This window comes from Notamacropus eugenii, chromosome 1, assembly GCF_028372415.1.
Source record: "Notamacropus eugenii isolate mMacEug1 chromosome 1, mMacEug1.pri_v2, whole genome shotgun sequence".
Classification (NCBI taxonomy): Eukaryota; Metazoa; Chordata; class Mammalia; order Diprotodontia; family Macropodidae; genus Notamacropus; species Notamacropus eugenii.
This window is the reverse complement of record NC_092872.1, coordinates 388,026,644-388,052,097: the sequence shown is the minus strand read 5'-3', so window position 1 is coordinate 388,052,097 and position 25,454 is coordinate 388,026,644. Positions and strand designations below refer to the sequence as shown.

At 38.6% G+C, this 25,454-nt stretch overlaps 1 protein-coding gene across 9 annotated transcripts in view; it reads left to right on the top strand.

The window, feature by feature from the left end:
- EBF1 (EBF transcription factor 1) overlaps window positions 1-25,454 on the top strand; it is a 449,651-nt gene that overhangs the window by 262,284 nt on the left and 161,913 nt on the right. For all 9 annotated transcript variants that reach the window (XM_072630865.1, XM_072630864.1, XM_072630862.1 and 6 more), the window contains one exon: window positions 25,361-25,442. In XM_072630865.1, coding sequence (XP_072486966.1) covers window positions 25,361-25,442 — 82 coding nt within the window. The remainder of the gene's footprint in view (window positions 1-25,360; window positions 25,443-25,454) is intronic.

The window sequence follows — 25,454 nt, the reverse complement described above, 5'->3', positions numbered from 1 at the left end:
TCAGGCATGACTTCTCTCTGATAACATGTTTTTATATGATATTTTCTGTTCCTTTAGGAAAACATACGCATGAGAAAGAAGGGTCACCTGTGCTAGTTTTGCCATAAAGCTATACTTTGGTTGAAATCTTACTCCATGATCCATTTTATTTTATTTTACTTAATTTTTACCTATTTATTTTTTTCCTTTTGGTATGGATGACAAAATGAGAGGCATTGAAACTCCTGAAACCTTGACTTTCCTTTAAAATCTCCTACAGTCTGCTCCCTGGATTAACATTATAAACTATTAATGTTGTTCCTATGGTGGAAATCCTTTGCCCAACATGTTTTTACCTTACTTAGAGAGAAAAATGCATTCCTCACACTCTAGTATGTATGATAGGATTAATAGTGACACTACACATGGTTTCCAAACATGGCATGCCTCTTGTTTATTACTGATTGTAACTTGAGGAGATATTTCAAGATCTAGCCATTACTAAAATATTCCATAGTTATGGACAATGGACAACATATACCTACTATGGACAATGTGAAAAGAAAGACAGTGTGAAGTAGTAGATAGAGAGCAGGATTTGGTTCAAATCTTGCCTCTGACATCTGTCATGGACCAGTTTTGTGATCATGGGAAAGTCATCAAACCTTTCCAATGCTCCAGAAAACTTTAACAAAGAAGTTGTCAATCTAAATTAGTGGAAGTACTTTTTACTTTGGAAGTTCCTTTTATCAGTGACATCAGAGATCTAGAATAAAACTCCTCCTGCAGGAAGCCTTTCCCAGGCCACCTTAATTCTGGTGCTTTCTCCCTTTTGATCATTTCCAATCTATCCTGTAGGTAACTTGTTTGTACATGATTATTGGTATGTTGTCTGTCCCATCAGACTGTGAACTTCAGAACAGAAACTGACTTTTGCCTTTCTTTGTATCTTCAGCACTTTGGACAGTGCTGTCACATAGTAGGTATATGTTAAATCTCTATTGACTGACAAAACAAACTGAACAGTAGACCTGTTGATATGGAATATACATGATATATTGTTGTTGTTTTTAATGAGGTCTCTGTAAGCTCTTGGTATCTGGTCATTCTCAGGGTTATAGTCCTCTCAAAGAAGGTCACATCTCTGTTCAACCAGTTTGGGGCAGTTCCCCAGACTGGCTTCTAGGGGTAGCTGAGGAGTCATCATCTAATCAAGCTATAACGATATGTCTGTCTTTCACTGATTAGCCTAAGCTAGGAGAAACATAGTTTGACTGCAAGACAATACATGTTTGGGCCACAGTAACTCTGACTGTCTACCAAGTTTTAGAGGTTACAATTTACGTTAGTAGAGGGAGCTTTACTTGTTAGTAAAGTCATGAATTCTTGAAAGAAAGTGAATCAAATGATGATAGGCCATCATTACTTCCAAAACTTTAGGAACTGCTTTTTCAAGTCCAGAGTTATTTTTTTAAATTAGGATCTTATCAAACACCAAACTTTCTATCTAACACTTAAAAAAAGGGAAACTTTTGGTTTTTTCCCTCATCTCCCATGTAACTGGTTTTAGGTTTTTCTAGCAGAAAAAAAATGGATTAAAAGAATGAAACAGTGGGATTGACTTTTTAAAAGATATTAATTAGAAATTCAGTTCTTTACCCATCTTTGTCATCACCAATTTTTTTACTCCTGGAAAATGCTAGCATAGGTACTCACTGTGGATTAAATGAGAAACATATTCACAAAAAGCAAAAAACCCCCTGAAATATCGAATAGATCCAAAGAATTAAGCATAGATTCTATCTGTAATTATCTTCTTCTTGAAATTTTAGCAGGTTTTCTCCCCCTATCCTTATTATCTTGAAAGAAATAGGTTACTTCAGGTTCTTTATGAAGTCCCTTCTATTAGGAAGGGTCTGGGAGAAATAGAGATGTAATTAGCTAAAATTGTTATTGGGTCAGATTCATTTGGGGAGTACAGAGCACTGGAGGTAGGACGTTAGCATAGCTACATGATAGCAACAGGGTGTTCAGAGTTCCCCGGTGTTCGCATACCATGCCTCTAGAGACTTCTTAAGGTGTGGTGGAGCTTAGGGCAGGCGAGGCTAGGATGGAGATGGGAAAGGTATGTCAGAGCCTTGGGAAAGGCTCCTTTGGCCCCATGATGGTTATGCATCTGGCCAGCGAGATGTAGAACAGAAAGTATTTCTGTTAATGCCGTTTGGTCTTGAAGGTCACCTCCTTCTGCCTTCAAGAACAGCCCAGTGTCATGCAAATTCTTTCCCACCAACTTGATAGTTCAGTCATAAGTGTTCAGAAAAGAGCCGAATAGCTTCCACTCAACACTTTAGTGGGTCTGTCACAAGGAGAGGAGATTTACAGTTTAGGTTTTAAATCAGCTATGGCTGTTAAAGTTTTTGTTGAGGATTTAGTAAGGCTAAAGCTAAAACGGGGTGTCATCCCAGAGGTTAATCCATCGGCCTCTGGAATGCATCTCACACTCACTGTGATACTGATGCAGCGGAACAGCTGAGCACTAAGGCCTTTCTGCTGCATATGGGTAGGGTGCTGCAGGCGGATGTAATGACAGTGATGTCAGCATTCTGAGTCAAAAGGCATTTGTGCCCTGAGACATGCATGCAGTGGAGACAGACACAGGGTGCTAATTAGGCAAGACTGCTGATCTGAATAAGGATTGAAGGGAAAATGCAGAAACCTATCCAGAGTAATTGGGAGAATGTCACCTGCACAACTTGCAAACCATTAAGCAACAACAGAACTCAAGTTCAGAGTCTAAACAGACCACAGAGTTTGAAAAAAGCATCACAGCATGGGAGTCAGCTGGCACAGGGTTTTCTCATCATCCGTGAAAGTGAGATTGGCCCAGTTGCACCAGAGGGAGCCATGTAGAGATGCCTGCCAAGTCTGTAGCTTGCAGAGGCCATGGAGGGTGGCACCTTTCCACCTGATGGTGGCTTTCCTCCAAACCTGAGACTAGGCCACTTTGCACACTTCAATCTCTCATTCTCAGCCTTGAGGCCTAGGGGGTGAGTAGGCACAGCTAAGAAGAGAGTCTTGGAAAATCAGCTTGAATATATTCTGACTCAGCAAAGGCCTTGGTACAGATTGTGTCTCCTCTTGGCATCACCTTAGCTTTTGATCTCTCCAGCAATCTAAGTCTTTGTATGTTTTGTTATGCTTCAAAGTACAACATTTAGCCAAATTTACTTAATTCATCCATTCAACAAATATGTGTTGAACACTTAATATGTACGTGGCACAGCTAGATATTGGAGATGTAGTGGCAATCAGATGGTTCTTTAAGGAGTTTATAGACTTGAGAGATAAGACATGAATGCATCAATTTCAATACCAGGCATTATGTGACAAGTGCTCCATAAGTGGTACCAAGCAGTACAAGAGTACAGAAGAAAGGGGAAATCACTTCTTGTTGTCACCAATAGTGAAAATTTCATGGAGGGGATATCATTTTAATAGAGCTAGAAAGAAAAAGTAGACTTTCTGTTGACAGAGATGGGAGAGGTAGAGGAAAAAGAACAACAAATGTTTGGAAGCAGAAAAAGGTAAATCATCTTTGACAGTGAAAAGTGAAGAGCCCAGTTTGCCTGAAGCACAGGGCTCCAGGAATGTATTTGATAGGGAAACTGTTGCAGATTCTTTAAGGGAAAGGATTGGATCTTATTTCATCTTTATATCTGCATTTCTGAGTACAGGTCCTTACAACTATTTACTTAATATGTAATAGTAATAAAGCTTATTTAGTGCTTTGAGGTTTGCAGATTATTTGACATTCGTTATCTTTTTTGATCCTCATGACCAGCCTGTGAAGAAGGTGCCACTATTCACTACATTTTACTGATGAGAAAATTGAGGCTGAGACAGTTTGAATGACATGCTCGGGGTCTCAGAGCTAGTAAATGTTTGAGGCAGGGTTTAATTGCAGGTTCTTCTGACCCCTCAAGACTAGACCCCTATCCACAGTGACTAAGTGGTTAAAATGATCCATAGAAGCAATTCTGGTAGGAGACATTTATCAAGGTAGAACTTTGGTTGGATTATTTCATTGGGAGGTGAAAAGAGTCACTGATGATTCAGTGTCAGAAGATCCAATTCTGCTGCTTATTACCTGTGAGGTCCTAGACAAATCATTTAACCTCTCTGTGACTTCAGTTTCCTCTTCTGTCAAATGGGAGGTAGTTGGATAATGTGTCTTTCAAGGTCCCTTCCAGCTCAAGTTGTCTGATCTATGAACTTGGCTCAAATTCCTCTGATTCTCTGACAGTGGGTAGAACTTCTAGGGATAACAGGTCCATTCTGGGAAAGTAGAATAGGGCCAAGAGTAAGAAGGAGTCTTACTTGTCTGAGGAAGGCTTTTTTGCCTCAAGACTCTCTGAATTGTACTGACTCTAGAGGAAGCTTTACATGGAACTGTTCCCACCTAAGTATGACTCATTAATCCCCAATATTCATTACTTAGATACAATGGAAAACTAGTGGGAGTGACCACATGATATCGTGGAAATTCCTTTTTGTTTTCCAATTTTAAAAATTAATTTATGGAATAAAACAAGCATTTACATAACATAGTACAATAAAAAAAGATGATTGTACATAGTGGAAATTCCTCTCATGTAAAGGTTGCACTAGGTGGCCACTGAGGTCCCTTTAAACACCCAGATTCTGTGCTTTTATTTATTACCTCCTATTTTAACTATTTATAGGTATTTTGTAGCCCTATTTTTTCCACCCAGTGAACCTACACAAGATAAAATAGAACATGGTTATCGGGTTTTTGGTGGATTATAATGTTTTCCCCATGTTCCCACAGTGAGTGAGTAGGTCTCACAGTCAAGTTATCCACTCTACTGTGCCATTATCTGAGAGGTTCTGCCTCAGAGTAGTTGGAGTCACTCACTTCTACTTTGGCATCTTTTCTGTTCTGGAGCCCAGCATCCACTGCCCTGAGTACAAGTAACTTTCATTCCAATAGGATTTAGTAACGTTCTCTCTCATCTTTACGAAATAATTTCTAGGGCCTCCTACACAAGATCATAAGGAGCTATAAATTTGAAAACAAGAGGTCTGGCTTTAAATCCTGAGTGTATATTTGTGTAGCCCTGGGAAAGTCTCAACCTCCCAGTTTCCTCATCTGTAACTTGAGGGAGTCGAACTAGTTGACTTCTAAGCTCTCTTCCTGTTCAAAATCCTGTTATTGGGGCAGCTAGGTGTTGCAGTGGACCGACCATGAAGTTAGCAGGACCTGAGTTCAAATGGAGTCTTAGACATTTATTAGCTCTGTGACCCTGGGCAAGTCACTTAACCCTGATTGCCTCCCCCACCCCCCACCCCCAAAATCCCATGATTCCATGATCCATATGGGTCACAACAATTTGAGAGTTGCCTTACAGTCCCAAGTCTCTGACTCCTCCATCTGAGACAGAGATGTGAACAATTTTGTTTCTATAACAGAAAAAGAAAGAGGAGGAAGGACAGAAGACATTATTAACATGATAATAAATCTCTTAAAGGTTGGCATTGACTCTTTTATTGCCTTGATATCTTGCAAAAACGAAAACCCCAAAACAAAAGAAGCTACTATCAGCCTGTCGGGTTAGCTGAAAATGACTTTATTTTCATATTAAAACAAACAAACAAAACTTCCCTCCCCTTGAACACATGGGTATAAAGAAGGAAAACCAAAGAAGGAAGTGGGTGTCAGCTGTGACTGGTGTTTTCTTTAAAGACCTGTTAGTTTGATGCTCCTGATTTTCTCAGGCACCTAACTAATGCTAGTTTACCACTGGATAGCAGGTCTTATAATACTAGTGTCATATTACAATTAACAGGCATTCTGTTCTCTGTCATCACTTACTCTGAGGAGATCTCCAGCTAAAGGATGACACCATTGTGGCTGCTAATTCAAAGGCATTGTGTGAACTCTGACAGACCCTGGTGTGTCTTTTATATTTATTCAAATGAATAAAGCCTAGAATCATAACTGGTACTGAATTGGGGGGTGGGGGGGTGGAGGAGTTTTAACACATTTTTTATGCCAAGAACATGAAGGGTAAACTTAGGGGGAAAAAAGTTGCGCTAAGAAAAGTAATTAAAGAGAGGCAGAGTGATTGAAGATCAGTGCTTTTGCTGAGTAAATGAGGATAAATTCTGTTAATTAGGTGACTTTTTCAGTCCTAATGTGATAATAAAGGACTCTAATTCTGGAGAGGCCTGTCACAAATCCCAATGCAAGCATTGACCCTTCATCTTGGAAAGAGTAGGCAGTGCCTTATCAAGCCCTTCAGCAAAAAGCAAGAAACTAGACTTACATGTGGGTCATTTCCCCTCTTTCTTCACTTTCAGTATTTAACATAAAGACTTGGACCTGCCATGTATGAGGATCAAGGGCTCATAAAACATTAGATTTAGAAGGAACCTTGGAAATCATCTGCCACAGATTCTTAACCTGAGGTCCAGAGAATTAAATATATATATGTATATATGTAATATATATAACTATTTCAATATAATTATTTGTTGTTATCCTCTATTTTATTTGTGCATTCAGTGTATTATTCTGAGAAGGGATCCATAGACTTTACTAGTCTCTAAAAGAGCTCCATGATATTAAAATACACACACACACACACACACACGTACACATACACATACGTATGTATGTATGCATAAAGGACTCCGGATGTAGACTATCTTCAAAAAGAAGGGAAATGACTTGCCCAAGGTCACATGGGTGTCCCTGTACCTATCTATGCAGTTATCATTACCTGGGAGATGGGAGTTGTCTATATAGAGTGTGAAAGTGGATGAATTCCGTCTGCATGAAGGGGTACCCTTCCTTGAGAATGGAAATAGAGGAAGGGCTTATGTTTGCCCTTAGGCCTAGGTGATGAGGTGATCAAAGAAAGAGATATAAACCTTGTACTTGATATAGTATTCCAATATAGTATTCGAAAACTTGATCACCCAATCCAAATGCTGCATTTGAAATGTTGTGGAATGCTCGAGTATGGTTTAATGCAGAAGTATCAAACTCAAATAGAAATGGGGCCACATATCGATTTAGTTTTAAAATGTAATATTATCTGTGTTGTGCTGTATTTTATTTTGCTAAATATTTCCCAATTCTATTTTAATCTAGTTTGGACCACAATCAAGAGTGTTTGTCACCTTGGGTGTAGTGGACAGAATATTGGCCTTGAAGTTACAAAGTCTGGATTGGGTCCTAGTTCTGCCAATAACGATGTAGCCTCAGGCAAATCACATAATCGTCCTGGACCTCAGTTTCCTCTTTAAAATAGAACATCATATGAACATATATCAGAGGTTGTCAGAGGAAAATAATACTTTGTAAATCGTAAAGCCCGTGAAAATGTAATGTATTATTACAGTAATATAAGAAGCAAGAGGTACATGACTTAGTGGATAAAATGCTGGACAAAGAAACAGGAAGGCAAGTTTAATTTCTTCCTCCTGATGCTTCCTAGTTGTGTGAACCCAGGCCACTTAACTAATTTGCCTCAGTTTCCCCATCTGTAAAATAAGGATAATAATAGTACCTACCTTCCAGGGTTGCTGTGAAGATCACATGAGAAAATAATTGTGAGGCATGGTGTCTGGCACATAGCAAGTGTTGTATAAATGTTAGTCACTGTTACTATTAATCTCTCCCTGCTGCCTCAGATAGATCCACTAAGTGGTAGATGTGATCATGGAGGGAGGGCCCCACCCTGAAGAAATCACAGATCTTCTGGTAATCTGATGATTTACAATGCTGATGGAATGGGGGGGGGGGTAACTAATTTTGGGAAACCAAGAAATGAAAGTTTTTGCAACTTTAAATATATGTATATTTTGCCAAAAGTGCTAGATTTTGGTATGATTTCTAGATTGCTTTTTATTAAGAAAAATAAATAAGTTGCTGATGGTAGAAGTGGGGTGGTAGAAGCAGCATGATAGTGAAGGAAAAGGAGTCTTCCGGCTCTATCCTAGTTCTATTATTAGATGGCTGTGACTTTGAATATATCCTTTGACCTCTCTGGGCCTTGGGTTTCTCATGGATAACATGAAACTATTGGATTAGATTTTAATGTCCCTTCATTTTCTACCATTCTATGGGTCTATAAGTGGTTTCTTCAGGAATGGGAAAGGAAATTTTCAAAAGACAATTTTTAGCATTTTTCCTTTGAGTATCTGAGAAGCCTAGAGAGGAAGCCCTCTGATGAAAGAAATTCTTACCCCATGCTTCAGTAACAGAGTGTACACCCCCCCACCCCCCCATCAACAAAACAAGGTTGTACTATTTGGTGAAGTGAGAGGTAAGGCTGCCTTTGGGTAATCCTAGCTTGTGGTTTGAAAATTATGTGGCTTTTTCCTCAACTATTTACAGAATGAAATCGTAATTTGCCATACCAGCAGTGGGGAGGAATGTTCTGGACCCATCTCTGGCTAAGAATCACAAAGCCAGAGTGTACAAAGAAATCTCTTTAAGTTTTAAAAAAAGAAACATGAATTTAATTCTCCACTCTGCCTTTGGAAAACCATTTAAATGGTGAATTTGAGGATGTCCTCATATGGATCCGAGATCTACTTGGATCAACCTAGAAAAATCTAGGCTTAAAATGCTAGAGAGTACAAGGATAAAATGCTATCATGTGGTTTTGGAGTCATCTTGTTCCAAACTCCATAATAGCTCACATTTATATCACACTTTCAGGTGTATAAACTGCTTCTTATGCATTATCTCCTTTGATTCTTATAAGAACCCTGTGAGGTAGATATATCTACTACCCACATTTCACAGATGAGAGAACTAAGTTTGGAAAGTTAGTGACTTTCCCAAGATTACACAGTTGATAAGTTTCATAGGCTAGATTTGAACCTGGGTGCCCGTAATTCAAGATTCAGTGCTGTCACAGTTGAAATGAGAATCAGTTGTATTTTCTTTCCCACTAATTTTCCATTTTATAATTAGATATTATAACTACTGAAGAGAAATGGATATACTTATTTGCAGACAATTGCATGTAGGATTTTCTTTAATCAGCACAGTGCCTGGCACATAGGAGGCACTTAATAAATATTTATTGAATTGAATAGAATAGTGTGGTGCAGATGGTCAATTGAGGCAGTGAGATGACTTTCATTAGGGTAGTAAAAAGGAGATGCTCCTAACCCAACCTCAACAGAAATGTCACCAATATCTGGGATTATACCCAAGTAATTTTGACCTGGTTTCAGGGAATCATGGAATTTGGGGCAGAGATCATAGATCACATGTTTAGAACTCTAAGGGACCTTGGAGGTAGTCTGGTCTTATCGTCTTATTTGACAGAAGAGGAAACTGAAGCCCAAAGAGGTTAAGTAACTTCTTGCTTTCCATAGAGGGCCAGTAAGACTGCTCAGCATTTGAGTTGTTTCATTTTTACTATTTAAAAGTGTAAGGAGGTCTGAGAACCAGAAGATGAGAGCACTGGTACTTAAACTTTCTGGGGCTCAGTTTCTTCTGTTGTCATATGGTGATCACATGTCCTTATCTGCTTTATAGAGTACTTCTGAATGTCCTTTGAGTTACTGGATATGATGTCTCATTGAAAAGCTAAAAATAAATAAGCAATAACAAAGATAAATGACTCTTTGACCAATAACCATGGCTAAGAGTAGTTTCTGTTCTGGACTTTTTCTAGGAGATGATTCAGTATGGTGTGTGTGTTTGTCCTTTGTTGCCAAAGAAGACCATGCCATCAGAGAAATGATGACATGACTTGCACTTGACTTTGTTCTGAATGAGAGAGGGCTGTGCAGGTCACCAGCCTCCCTTGTCCTCCAGAGCCATCTGAATCCAGTGACCAGATATTCATCAGGATGACTGGAGATGACCCAGGATGAGGCAGTTGGGGTTAAGTGACTTGCCCAAGATCACACAGCTAGTGAGTGTCAAGTGTCTGAGATGAGATTTGAACTCAGGTCCTCCTGACTCCTGCACTGGTGCTCTACCCACTGCACCGCATAGCTGCCCCACTCAGTAGGGTAAAGGATTTGGAAACGCGTCTTGAGGTGGTGTATGGCTGAAAGCATCAGACATTGTTATAGTCCTGTTTTGCCCATTACTCATGCTTAGGGGTAACTGTTTTATAATGAATCCAGTGAAGCAAAAATACTAATTGCAACCATAGATCGGTCAAGCTGGAAAGGATCTTAGACATCATTTAGTCCAGCTCTTGAATTTTATAGGTGAGGAAGTCAAAGTCCAGGGAGAGGAAGTGATTGACCCTTGGTCACCTAAGGAATGCATAGCAGAGCCAGCTGGGTGGTGCAGTGGATAGAGTCAGGAAGACTTGAGTTCGAATATGGCCTAAGATGCTTTCTGTGTGACCCTGGACGAATCATTTAAGCTCTGTCTGCCTCATTTTCTTCATTTGAAAAATGGGGATATAATAGTACCTACCTCCCAGGGTTGTTGTGAGGATCAAATGGGATAATAATTGTAAGGTGTTTAGCACAGTGTCTGGCATGCAGTAAATGCTATATAAATGTTAGCTATTATGGGGCAGGACTAGGACCTGGTTTTCCTGTTCCCCAGTTTGTACTCATTCTATTCCACTGCTTTTAGAAACCCTTCTTAAAGACTGGTGGTCTACTGGGGACAGGGAATCTTTGAAAAACCAGGCCTCAGGTCTTGAATTATAGACTTGGTAGAAAGTGTGAAAAGATTTGCAAAGTGGTTCATTGTGTTGGGGGAGACACCTTCTCAGATGTTTGCCTTCTTTCTAGAGCAACTAATTGGCTGTAAAATGTTCACAGAGGCTGTAGTTTGGGGCTGAATTAAGATCCCTGAAAAATCCAGCTGTGAACAGGTGGGAAAGCAGAGGTTTTTCCCATATCTGTATTTGCTTTTTAGCAGTAATGTCTTGATAGCAAGATATTAGCATCCACTTTAATTTTTTTCTTGAAAAAGCTGCCAAAGATCTGAGAGAAATTTGAACATGTCTGTATTTGGATTTCTGAACCTAATACAATTTAGAGTAAATTCATAATTACTTATATCTGTATAGTGTCATAGTTTACGAAGTAGTTTTATATAGATTGCCTCATTTAGAACAAGTATGGTTATTCCCATTTTACAGATGGTGAAATTGAGACTCAGAGAGAAAGGAAATGACTTTGGAACATAGAAATAGAGTTGGAATTGATCTTCAAGAAAATCTTTCCCAAACTGAGACCTACAGAGGGAAAGAGGCTGTCCAAAGTTCACAGAGCTGGAAAGTAACAATATTAACATTTGAAACTCTGTCCTTGGACCAATTCCAGATTGCTTTCTGTTGATCTATTTTTCCTCTGTTAGAGGAAACAGCCTCTTGCAGTGGGGCTCTCAGCAGTTCCAACAAAGGTTCTTAAACATGTTTAGATGCCAGCATGAACACAGCCACCTACGGTCTGTCAATCAGCAAGGAGCCTGATCCTTAATTGTCTACATTGATGAGTTCCAGTTACTTTAGGACATCTTAGGCCATCAGTGTCTGACTTTTATGGTCATAGTAGGTAAATCCTCAGTCAGCCACTTCTAAGCACCAGCTAGTTAACAGATCCTGGGATATTTCTCATAGCAGATTTGATCATATAAGGCCAATCATCAATCAATCAACCAATTAACAAGAATTCATTAAATAACTATTACATACCTCTGGGCAAGGTGCTGAGGATATATTGTCAGAAGCAAAAATAATCCGTGACCTTTAAAAGTTTGCAGTCTAGTTAGGGGAGACATGAACATAGATGAAATTGACCTGATGATTTTTATAGTTGGTGAAATCAAGGAAGTCCAGGATTTGAATCATGCCCAGATCCACGTTAATGATGGACACACAACTTAATCTCTCTGAGCCTCATTTTCTACAGCTTTTGTAAAATGTAAAAAAAAATTAATCAACGAAAACTTTTTTTGTGAAAAAAATAATAACACTTATTTAGCGTACTATTGTGAGGATCAAATGAGATGTTTGCAAAGCATTAAGCAAATCTTTAAAAAGTACTCTATAAATGCAAACTATTATTATTCTGCAAAGGCAGCTTCCTTTATTGAAAAGAACACTGGACAGGGAGTCAGAAATTCTGAAGTCTAGTGCTGGTTCTACCACCAGACATTTATGTTAAATCGTATAGGTCACTTCTCTCTGAATCTGTTTTCTCCTCTCAAAAGTTAAGGAATTAGTTTACAAAATCTCCAAATTTCCCTCTGGCTTTGTGATTCTGTTTTTGGTGTGATGTTTGGTTAAGGTCCAGGGTTACTGTTTTGAAGAGAAAAGAAACCTCTTTGCAATGTTGTCATTTCTGGGGAGATTTGGTCTAATGTATGAGTGACTGAGGTACCCTGTAAAATCTAAATGTGCATGTCATTCATTGTTCAGTATGGAAGGCAGTTTCTGCCTCAGCTTTTCCTTATTAGTTTCTTATGATATCTTTAGATACTATTCTCAGTAAAATCAGGTCAGAATATATTTTGCATTCCCTTTAAAAATGATACATTCCTACTTATATTTTTATGGACTCAGCACACAGACTTATTGGATAGTCTATAATATAAACCAGAATAATTTGGGGCTTATATGATTAGCATCAGTCTTCAGTAGATATGGCATTTTCTGGCCATTTTTATTTGGAGACTAGTCCAGAGCTTTAAATCCAAATTAAGAAGTCACTTGTTTTATTTGGTTTCTGCCTATGTTGGCATGTTAAGATTCATAGAGATTTCAATGAAAGTCATTGCTCAAATTAAATTCATTATCAGCAATGATGTGTGTGCCCAGGCAGTGACAGTGAGAATGACAGAATGCAATGTGGTGAACTCGGTGGGTGTGGTTAAAAAAAAGTTATTGGACCAGTAAAATTAGTTTAACGGAGGATAATCTTCAGTCTCTTAGAGATCCAGATACATTTTGTTGCTTATGGCCTACTGCATATCTTTATTTCAGTGTTCAAATGCTAGGACCTTCATACTTTATCACAGAAAAATAAGATATCTCTTCCCAAAACAAACTTCAAACAATGAGTTTTCTGTGACTAGATTATCTGCAGTGACTAGGGGGCCTCTTATTTCTGCTTCCCAGCTCAATCTCAGTTTGCCAATAGTAGAGTGAAGCTAAAACCAGCTTAGAGATAGTCGGAATATTTTATATGAATATTATATACACAAATAAGAATATATATATTTTAGTTTGTTTATATCTGAGTGGGTCTCTGTATTCTAAAATAAAATATGAATCACTGAAAATAATCTATTGCTATGTAGGCTTCTCCTCTCCCTTATGAGTGCATGCATGAGTGAGGGTTGACTACGGTTGATCAAGAGAATGACTAGTGCATGAATTTCTTCTGGTCTTTTCAGTTTTCTATCAAGACCATTTAGAAGATGCTTGTATTGAGGATTGAGTTAATTACTTGCAGTGTGTCAGAGATGTAGGGCATCCTGTTGATTCGTGTTGTTTTCCAACTCAGACCTACTAGTGCATTATTGGTAGCATGGTCCCCATCTTGCTAGATATAACTATTGGAATGGATTTTTCATTCATCAAGAGGGAAAGTTCCAATTTCCAGAATAACTATCCTTCCCTCCCTTTCTTCTTGCAGATTACAAGCACTTGACATTAAGCTGCTTTGTTAATCTTGTGTAAACTAGATGTTACAGGTAAAATTAGTCTATTTGTGTTTCCCTAGACCAGTTTTGAAAAATGCACATTGGAAAGCTGATCTGTCTGCTTAAAAATATCAGAATTTGAAAGGTGGAATTCATCTGATCTAACCTATACATGAAGGAATTCCTACTATAACATGACCAATGGAGGGCTTCGAATTTGATTTCCTCCCAGGTATGAGCTATCCACCTACAGAGGATGGACTTGAAGTTCCCTTTGAGCCAAGAGCAAGCCTGGCCATCCACACTTTCCTAGGCAGATCTTTGTCTTGAACTCCTAGCTCTATTCTACTTTTTATAATTTTTGATAATTTTTTTCCATTGGAGTATAAGCTTTTTATACTTAAATTTTCCCCCAAAGTGATGCCATTTCATCTTCCGTTCCCTCTGCTGCCCATAAACATAATTAAAACCTCTTAGACTATCTTTGAGTTATAGGAAATGGGGATACTTTTTCAGTTTTATTCAGAGAAATGTTTGTGTATTGATTTAGCTAAATTTTCAATCTAAAGACCCAGTTTCCACTGCATGTCTTAAGGAACAGATGTGGTCCAGTAATGAGGAGAAAACGGAAAAAATTTAGAGCTTAAGATATATAATTTCATACAAAGTTTCTAGAATGATTTGTTCTTGTTTATCAGTTGTTCATTCATGTCCGAGTGTGCATGGATCATAGTGTACATGGGGTTTTCTTGGCAAAAATACTGGAGTGGTCAACTGTATTCTTCTCAAGTGAATTAAGGCAAACAGAGGTTAAGTGACTTGCCCAGGGTCACACAGCTAATACATGTCAAAAGCTAGATTTGAACTCAGATATTCCTAACTCCAGGACCAATGCTGTATCCACTGAGGCAACTAGTTTTCTCATAGAATAATTGATAGTGTTTTTGAAGTAAGTGCATTATAAAACTTAGTTTCTGTTAGCTAACACTTGTTTGTTTCCTCAATTATTTTTTATTTTTGAAGCAGTTTATTTTTTTTACAAGGTTGCTATATTTATTTGCAGCTGCAAATTGTATGTCCACTCTGTTCCATTGATCTACCTTTCTATTTCTTTTTTTTAATTAATTAATTTGTTTTCAGTTTTCTACAATCACTTCCATAAGTCTTAGATTTTCTCCCCCTCCTTCCTCTCTCCCTCCCTGAGACAGCATGCAACTTTATATGGGTTCTATACATACATTCTTGTTTTGTTTCCTCTATTTCAAACATTTTAAAGAAACCCATGAATTTAATTACAAGTTCAAGTTGAAAATCAAAATTCATAAAATTTTTAAAATGAGAAATGAAGGACTTTTAAGGAAGCATTACCTCATTCACTCAATTGATTTTATTTTTTACGCACCAGAGATTTACTGATGGCCAAGGTGTTTTCTTAATTGTTGTGAAATTACTGTGGCAACAAATTCCGGATCACAAAGTAACAAAGATGTTTCAATTTAAAAATATTTATGGAACAGCTACTATGTTTTAGGTACTGACTAGGCATGGCAATTAGTCACGTGGCAGACCGGATAGCAACCTGGACTTGGAGTTTGGTGTAACGACAGTAATAGTATAGTACCCATAAGGTTTGCCAAGGGCCGTAAAAACTGTTATCATTTGACCCTCCCAAGAGTCTTGAGAAGCAGGTACTATCCCATTTATAGATGAGGGAACTGAGGCAGACAGAGATCAAATGACTTGCACAGGGTCACACTAGTGATTAGTGTCTAGGGTCAGATCTGAAAGATCTTCCTGACTATTTACTGTGCCATCTAGATTCCTTTGGAATTTGGTTGTTCAGTTGTTTTTCGGTCATGTCTGACTCTTCATGATCCCATTTGGGGTTTTCTTGGCAAAGATGCTGGAGTGGTTTTCCATTTTCTTCTCCATTTATTTTACAGATGAGAAAACTGAGGCCAACAAGATTAAGTGACTTGCCCAGGGTCACACAGCTAGGAAGTGTCTAAAGCCAGATTTGAACTCAGGAAGGAGCTTCTTCCTTACTCCAGGCTCAGCACTCTCTCAGCTGTGCCACCTAGCTGTCCCCTTCTGAAATCCTGAATTAGAAACTTATTAGTTGTGTGTCTTTACCTAAATCACTTAGTCTCTGTAAGCCTCAGTCATTATGAACTTTAAATGAGATCGTGAAGGAAATATACTTTTCAAATGTTAAGGCACCATATGAATGTGAGCTACTCCTATCATTCATAACAAGTATCTATGGTAGCAATTATAATTGTTGTTGTTATTATGAGCTCTTGATTTCAGTTTTATCCCTGTAAAATGCAGGTGATAGATTTTTTTTGTGGTTAAGAATAGGACTTAATGATTACAACAATGAAGTCCAAAGCCCAGCTCCCTGCCTCCAGACGGGTGAGTGAATAAACCAACCATCTAGTCTCTGCTTGAAAAGCTCTTGAAAATCAAAGGGGAGATTTCGCTTCTTCCCAAGATTTGCTTATCTCAGTACCACATCCATATCCAGGTAAAGAAGTATTTCCTTAAAATGTTCTAGTTTTAGTTTAAACTCTTTCCTTGTCTTAACTCTTTTGTCCTCCCTGAAGCTCCCCTCTCCTTTTTTCTTTCATTATTGATAGAAGTGTTCGAACACAAAGTATTCTTTGGACAAAAATGTTAGAGAACTAACGGATGCCTTAATTTTAAGTGTAACTGTATACCATGGACCATTTTAAAAGAAGAGTAGTAGGAAAAGGAATGGGTTAAGGAGTCAGGTGAATGGAACCTCCTTTTGCTCCATTCTGGCAGTGACTATGACTTCATCTAAAGCCATTTGGCTGCTCCATTTTCCCATTTTTAAAATGGGAATAATGGGGTCTTCTTTTACCTCACAGAAAAAGTCTTTTGAGGTGTTAGAAAGGTGATCATCTGAACTGAAGATATTTTGTTATCATAGGATATTATTTGTTTTTAAATTATCACCATATGGTCATTGACCACATATATTGTGTTGTTGGGAGAAAACTATTTGGTAATATGACAGGCAGATATGAGAAGCAGCCTGCATATGGACATCTGTTGATGGTATATGTATGTGTGTGTGTATGTACGTATATATGTAGATACATGTGTATATATGTACGTGTAGACATATACATACACACGTATACATACACATACATCTTTCCTTAAGGTTGTATCTATGTTGAACTCTCCTCAAGATGCAATTTACTATTGATTCTTATTCCCATGTTCCTCAACATCCATATTTCTATTGGCTTTTACATCAAACAAAGTACTCCTTTACTTGTCTGTGTTTGTCATTAATGGTTAATTGTTATATAGGATCATGGTGGGCAGGGGTGGGGGAAGGTCATGGCTATGCAAGGAATGAGTAAAAGAAACTATAATCTCTCATTAAAATTTGTAATGAGAATGTCCTAGTGGGAATGCCAGAACTTCTCATATAGCTTTCAGATCTCATTTCAAAGGAGGAGATAGTGTGGGCTTTATTTCAGGGCTAGCCTTAGAGAAAGCTATGAAGGTGGTGGGGTTTGTCTCTGTCACCCCTGGGCTCTGTGCTTTTTACTTCCTTGTTCACTCCTCTCTGCCTCCTTCAGGAACTCAGCTCCCTCCTGCTTTTTTCTCCTCTCTTATCAAAACCTACTCTGTCCCATTTGTAGGACTTGTTATAGGACCTTGATAGAGTCTCAATAAATATTTGTTGAATGAATTGATGAATTCATACTAACTATAAATGACGTATAGCTTACAGTGTTATTCTTTCAGTGGTGTTTTCCTTTTTATAGTGTTAAATTAAGGGCTGGGCAGTGAAAAGAATGCTATACTAGAATCAGGAGATTCAAATCCAAATTATAATCACATGACCCTATGTAAGTCATTTACCTTTTCTGACTCTGTTTTTTCTTCTTTAAAACTGGGATAAACATACTTGCCCTACATACTTCAGGATTCAGCTTTATTAGTCCTAAAGCATCATATGAATGTGAGGTTTTTTACTATTAGGTATGGAATTTTAAGCTTATACCAGGTTATGGAGGAAATATTTTCTGGTGTCCTTGAAATAGTATCTTCATTTGCACTTAATATGAGGTCAACTCTGCTTTAGTCTTTAGTTGGCTTTTATAGCCTTGGGTTGCTATACTAAGTATACGCTGTAGACATCTGTTAGCAAGGGAGAGTAGACAGCTGTCATCTGATCATGCCCTCATCTGGATCAACCTGGGGCTTCATGGACTTGAACTAGTGACCTAGAAATGAAACTCTTAGTGTCTCTTTCCCAATCCTCATCCCCAAGGTCTCCAAGCACTACCCTCTGTGTGATTCTCATTTGATTGTGTTGTTTTTGATGGTAGCAATTTAAAGACAGTCCTCATTCCCAAAGGAGAAGGCAAATACTTCAGGTTTTGCTTAGGTTAACGATTTGTCTTGTTCTTGATGCCTATGACTGAGAGGACCAACTCTGGGAATAGGCTCCGTGCTCTAGCAGACTTTGATGTGAAAGAATTAATGAGTGTCACTGAGCTAATATAAGAGAATCTGCAAAAAGGTAGTGGCCATTTTCTCTCTTCTCATTCTGTTCACCCCTGGTTCAAACTTGTTAGGAGCATCCATTGGCTAACAATCAGCAGAAGTAGGAATTAAAGCTATGTGACTCTGATTTTCCTCTGTGTTGCTTCTAAGGAATCACTCGATTGTCTTCCTATTAGGAAGTGGTCAGTTCCCACTTTTTTTTCTGACTCTGTATTTCCTGACTTTGGGATTTGACTTTTGCTATGAGAAAGCCTATTTACAATGACCTGCTTTCTTCCTGTGTGGTTCAATATATACAGCACCTTTTTTCTCCCTTTCTTTCCATTCCACAAATGTCTCCTGCTCATCTGTGCTCAAGGGGAGTGTATACTTTAATGATCAAAATGTTAAGAGAGTGATAAGTAATATGTTCCATGTTCTTCAAATTTTCTTGTAATATTTCCCTTTATATGTAGACTATGTATCCATTTTGGCCTTATCTTATATATATTGGTCTATACCCATAATATTTTGGTCTATACCCATTTTCTGCCATTCTGTTTTCCAGTTTTCCCAACAATTTTGACCAAATAATGAATGTTATCATTTGTTCTAGTCACTGATCAGTTTTGGGGTTCTCACAATACCATACTCCTCTTATTCCCATGATGATTCTCAATTTTCCCCTCTCCTTGGACTTCTGAGTCAGAAGATGCACTTTAAAATCTCTACTCTATCATCTAACATGTTACCCTATGGGCACCTGCTTCCTCAACCCATGGCAAGGGTTGAATCTGATGACCCATCAGATCCCTTCCATCTCTTCTTATTTTAAACTATTAAGTTGTTTTTATCTGAGTAGTATCTCCTCCATGACATGACTTGGTCCTCAATCTTCCACCTCACAAAGGAGAACTGTAGAAGTTGGATTTGATGCAACTCATCTCTAGAACTTTTAGTCCTTGGAAGATGTGGAGGTCAGGGAGGAGTTAGCTTCCTTCATCCCTACACAGTTTCAGTTTGTCCTCCAAATCTTCCTTCATTCAGTACATCTCCACAGGTCTCCCCTGATCTTGGCAGCCATACAGGTGTCATATTTTCACATGGATGAACTGTTCTCAAACAATTTCTCCAATGTATTGGGAACAAACAAGCTTTTCTTTGACATTAGGAATGCAGGATCTTCTCTTTCCAAGTAATTTTTTTTCTTCTTCTTCAAGAGACATATTTATTGTAGCGATGGTCAGGAGAATTCTGCTTACCCATTCATATAAAGGTTTATTAAACTCAGTTCCTTTCTGCTCAGCATCTCAGGGTAATAATCATAATTCATATTATTATTATAGTAAGATTTGCAATACACACTCCCTATGACAAACCTGTGAGTTGGGTTGTAGAGTTATTATTTTCCACATTTTCTAGGGGAAGAATTTGAGACTCAGAGAGGTAAGTTCACTTGTCTATTGTCACACAGCTTGTAAATATTGAAGCCAGGAGTCAGACATGTCTCCTCATTCAAAAGTTGGGGTTCTTTCTGCATCTCATAGTTTATGTTTATAAGGATGGAATACAGGATGTAGTAGCTCCTGTTATTCTTTTCCCTCTGTTGTGGGAAGCAGGAGCCAAAGCCAGTGTCCCTCATTGAAACAAACAACTTCACCACTGAGGTCTGTGAATCGTAAGTCACTTCCCTATGTCACCCTCTAGCTCAGTGCGTATGGTGCCAGCCCAAATACCGTACAAAAGGAACCCTATGGCTGTCTTGACACAGCTGTTCCCTGCTCAGGGGCCAGAGTGAGGCTCCGTGCTCTGAATATCTTTTGGCAAGATCATCTGCCATGTAAACCATCTGCAGGCATAAGTTAGAAGAGCTTGTAGAAAGTCTCAAGACTGCAGATAGGATTTTTATGTCTTGGGTTAGGTCTGCCTTGTTCCTTTCCTTTTTAACTCTGGACATTATAAGAACAGATGAAAACGACCAAACGTGATTTTTCAGGATTGGGGTGGAGGGTGGGGAGAATTCAACCTGTTTGCCTCTGATCTACAAGAATACTTTGCATAATAATTAATGATGTACAATCTGTTACCTAATGGACTGTTTTACTGAATTTGTCCTTCAGTTTTGAATAGTTCTAGGGTTTTTTAAAAAATGATTTAAATATTTGTATTTTCTGATTATATGTCTCCAGACTTTGGGGATGATTGCCTGAGTTATTGTTGGTGTTCTTATTTAGTTTGGTTTCTTTTTAGCCAATTGCCTCATCTTATGGACTATTTATTAGGTATATGGCTTTATGCTCTGAGCCATTCTAAAGCCATATACACAGATATCCACAGCCCCTCAGACAAATGTTATATCTCTGAGGTGTTGACATAGCATAACATCTTTAAGTTAGAAGAGGTCCTCCTAGACTGTTATTTTGCGCTTAGGCTAGAGGTCAAATGAATTGCTCAAGGTCATACATTAGCATACTTAGGACTAAAATCCAGAATGTTTGAGCTCCAGTCTAATATTTTTTCTCTACTTCAAGTTCTCTGAGAGCTAACAATCTTATGAGGATGAAATAGGTGCAAAACTAAAGAAATATTCCCCCATTCCTACCATGTGACAGTCAGTAAACACTTTTAAATGTTTATTATTAAGCCTATTATAAGCTAATATAGAGATATAGAATCTCAAATCTGGAAGGTATCTCAGAGATCAACTGATTCGGTGTATATCTAAATAGAAGTAGATTCCACAAGATTCCTATTACCACTTGAAAACCTCTAGTGACAGGAGGCTAACTACTTCCCAAGCCAACCCATTCCACTCAACTCTACTTTTTAGGAAAATTTTCCCTATGTTGAGCTGAAGTCTCAATAAATTTGAGACTGTAATCTGTAAATTTTATCTATTGCTTCTAATTCTGGCCTCTGGAGTCATAGAAAACAAGTCAAACCCATCTTCTAGATGCCAAGTCTTCACATATTTGAGGTTGACTAGCCACACCCCACAGGGACATCTGTGAAGCACATCCATGGAATACTGGGTGTAGAGTCAGGAAGACCTGAGTTCAAATCTGATCTCAGACATTTACTAGGTATGTTATCCTGGGCAAGTCACTTAACCCTGTTTGCCTCAGTTTCCTCATCTGTAAAATGAATTAGAGAAGGAAATAGTAAACCACTCCAGTATCTTTGCCAAGAAAACTCCAAATGGGGTCACAAAGAATTAAACACTACTGAACAACAAAATTATTTTTAGGCCCCACCTGGATTTCCTATTCTCTAGATGATATATCCCAAGTCCTTTCAACTAATTTTAAGGCATCATGTGTGCCCTCAACATTCTTTTTGTCCACCTTTGGACACAGATAAGAGTAGGTCCTTCTTGTCTATCTGGTCAATTTGAATCCCCCGTGAAAAACAGAACTCCCCATAGTACCTAAATACAATGTTCTTGGCATATCAACAACATTCTATAAATGCTTTTGATTGAGTGTTGGATTGATTAGTCACCAGAATGGAAGACTGTCTCAACTGGATCAAATTAATTGACCATATCTTGTATTATTGTTATTGATCATAACTTGTGTTACAATTAAGGCTTAATTGTGGGATATGGATTAATATTAGTCCAAGTGATTGGCACATGCTTAACATAAACTAAGCACCATTTCAGGTGGTGATGTGCCTTTGATTTTGTCATGTGTGTGTGTGTGTGTGTGTGTGTGTGTGTGTATGTATGTATGTATGTATGTGTATGGTGACTATGCCTTTCTTGATGGAACAAGTATAGATTAAACTATTCACACTTAAAGGTTTTCTTTCTTTTCCCTTGAGCTTAACATTACATTGAACGTTAACCAACCCCTTAGACTAAAGTTGGACATTAGGCTATTGTTGGTTATAGCATATATACATGTGTAAAGTTTCCCACCAAAAAAGGCTAGAGTTAAAAGGAGTTTGGTCCCTGCTGGGCTGTTTCCTGGAGTTTATGGAACTATGCAGGACTCCACAGCGTAAATAGGAGCTTTGTCCCCGCCCCTGGGTCAGACTCTCACAGTTGGAGTGAGGCTGTGTTACGGTTCTGCTGACAACACTTTATAAAACACACACACACACACACACACACACACACACACACACACGAAATGTCGTAATTCATTAGAGAAATGAAAACTTTTGGGTTACAATAACTAGGACTTCATTAAAAAGCCTTCTCCATGTTTGGGACCTTTTCAGTTGATCAGCAGATGAACATATGTCCCAGTGTTTACAGAAGCCCTGCAACCTTAGCCTGACAAATCTTTGGTACATTTGCATGCCAGAGAAGAGTCCTTCTCTCCAATGGCAATTATTTTTAACTCTTAGATCTACCACCTCCCTGTGGAATATATTCCTTTAGGGAAAGTACAATCCAAAGGGGTCAGCCGCTTGGCTCCTACTTCGGAGAAAACTCTGAAGAATTCCCACATCCCCCTGGGGTAGAGCCTGCTTTTCCCCAAAGAATAGGTCGTTCAAAGTGTCTTTGCCACATAAGGGCTTGTGTGAGGCCCTGGGCACCAGTTGACAGGGATGTCTATCCTCCACAACAGATGGTCAGGCTTTCGATTTCAGCAAGCAATCCATCGGGAGAGGGCCCTGAAGGGGAGGGCTCCAAATTCTGCCAGCATTCCACACGGCAGGGGCAGCTTAGGGCAATTGGTATCTAGTGTCCATGCCCTTCATAACTTGCATGCTAAATGATGAGTTGCTGACAGGAGGGCCATCCAGGGGCCCATCTCTCAAGTGTAAGATCCACAAGTACCTGCATTCTGTTTTTCTTTGGCAAGAATTAATGCCCTATTACTTGTCTTTCAAAATCCATTTTTGGCACCGTTACAGATCTCCTCACGGTGGCAAGCACTTGTCTGCCAGGGTTTGTGCTGACAGCTCCTTCTACCACAATCTGACTCTAACTGTCACAGCCTGGCTTTGGAGGCTTATGTAGTGAATAGTGTGCACTTGAAATGACCAGGACGTGGAGGGTCTACATGAAGGGAAATATGAATGATTTCTTCCCACCTTTATTTTAATCTTGATCCTTGGACTCCATCCTCCCCACTCCTCCATTCTCTACTTCTATCAGACATATACATTCTTACCTGCTCAAAGCTTGGGGTGATGGGCTTTTTTATTTGGAATTGTTCCCTCAGTCAAACAGGTTTCTTTTTGCATCTAAATTCATTAATCTAGCTCCATTCTAATGCGATTTCTTTAGGGGTACTGTAAGGTCAGTTTCTGTATTTCAGTTTTTCTGGATTATGTACTCAAGTATCCCCATCATGAGAGGCATGGTCAGTAGCAACCTAACCCCCACCCCTGCATGGAAGGGGTTTGTCGCAAGCCTGTTGGGACTGTGGGCTGAGAGCTGTCTGTAGAGGTCTAAGCCATTGTGGGCCTGATGTACACAAATTCAGGGCAGAGGGCCCCATCAAGACATTATTATTTTATCTATTCCCAAAACCTTTGACCTTACTATCCAGAAAGGAACCTGAGGTAATTAGTCTATGACTTGTAAATCATCTTCCACATGCAAGTGCTTCTGAGTCCACCACACATGTGTTTGTGTCTGGGGTTAGTGCCCACAGTGAGATTTCATTTTATACAGTTAGGTTTCAGTGGTGCCCGGCCAGTAGTTTATCTTGGACAAAAGGTTGACAAACCTTGGCTCCTGGGGAGAGAGCCTGGAAACTGAGATGGATTATTATTCAAAGGCCGGTTTTCATGGGTCGACAGTTGAGTGATGCATAATACAGAAGGAAATATTTTAGTCAAATGTTTACTTTTGTGTGCATGAGTGTGCGTGTGTTTGTGTACTCTAATAGAAGTCAGTGTTGTTTTTTAAAGAGGTATCTTTTCACTACTGTCTCCTTTCAGTGAACAAGTTGGTAGAAAATGGAAAGTTTTTTTTTTCTTTTAAGGAAATGATTTCATTGTTAGGAATGATTTTTGACCTTCATCTCTGTAATGCCTCATTCTCTAATTTGTTAAGACTGCAGTCTGTTGTTTTTTCTTTCTTGAGGTGATCGGTTGATGGACGTTGTGTTAATATTTGAATTAAAATTTGGGTTGTATGGTACCATGAATTCTCTGGACACATTCGCGTTGAAGTGAGACTTTGACGTTGAAATAAACTTAAGGGTAAAATAAAAAAATAAAACATTTTCACAAGAAAGAAAATTACATAGCTAGTATTTTATGCATTCTGATATTTACGGAAAATATTTGTATTTGAAAGCCCTTTGCTGAATCTCCCTGAAACATCTGCATTTCAAAGAACTAGGGGGTGGGAACACTTGGGGCAACTGACAGAAATAGATATATTTTTTTTCCTTCAAATGTAGAGATTTTGTTTCCATTGAAAGTGATTAGCTGCAGTTGTACCTTATGTTGAACTTTTTCATCACTGCAGTCTCTCCTGTGCATACCTGACATCTGAGTCTGTGGCCCAGGCCATGATTCAGCAAAATTAAGCCCCTGGGTTTCACTGTGGAGTCGATTCAGGGAGAAAACTGGTCTGAAGAAGGATTCTCCTTTGTTGAAACTTACATAGTTTTTGTCAAAGGCCTATATCCTAAGAAATTCCATAGGGAAGATACGAAAACATAGGTGAACTTGTTCAAGGCCAGCCGGGCAGTTTCTCCACATGTAAATCCCAATGAGTGTTTGTAGGGCTCTGACAATCATCCTAATTTATTCAGTGGAGTTGTTTGGGTAAATATGCTTACTGAGAATTTATATTCATGGTGTATATTTTGCCAGATATTCATCTTTTGTGAAATTAGAAGGAACTGCCTCATATTACTACAAATATTCTGGTTTAGAGAATCTTGGGAAATTCTTGTACAATGAATATCTGTCTTAAATTACAGTGAAAGTTTTACTCCATCTGAGTTTGGGGTTTATTTTTCAGTTCTTCTGTGAGATCTGTTAAGTAGTCCTGGGGATTTTGCTTTCATGAAGATGGTTCAGATTGGATCCAGAAAAGAGGTTAAAGCTTCCTATGTGAAATATTGGCTGTAATGAGTTAGTTTATCTTTATTTGAGGAAATGTTGGAGAACAATATACTCTGCCTAAAAACGTCTTCTGACTGTTTTCTTTTATTGTTGTCAATGTGTGTGATACTGACCAAGGCATTTGCTTTTCCACAGGTTCTTCTTGAAATTTTTCCTCAAATGTAACCAAAATTGCCTAAAAAATGCAGGAAACCCTCGGGACATGCGGAGATTCCAGGTGAGTGTGCCA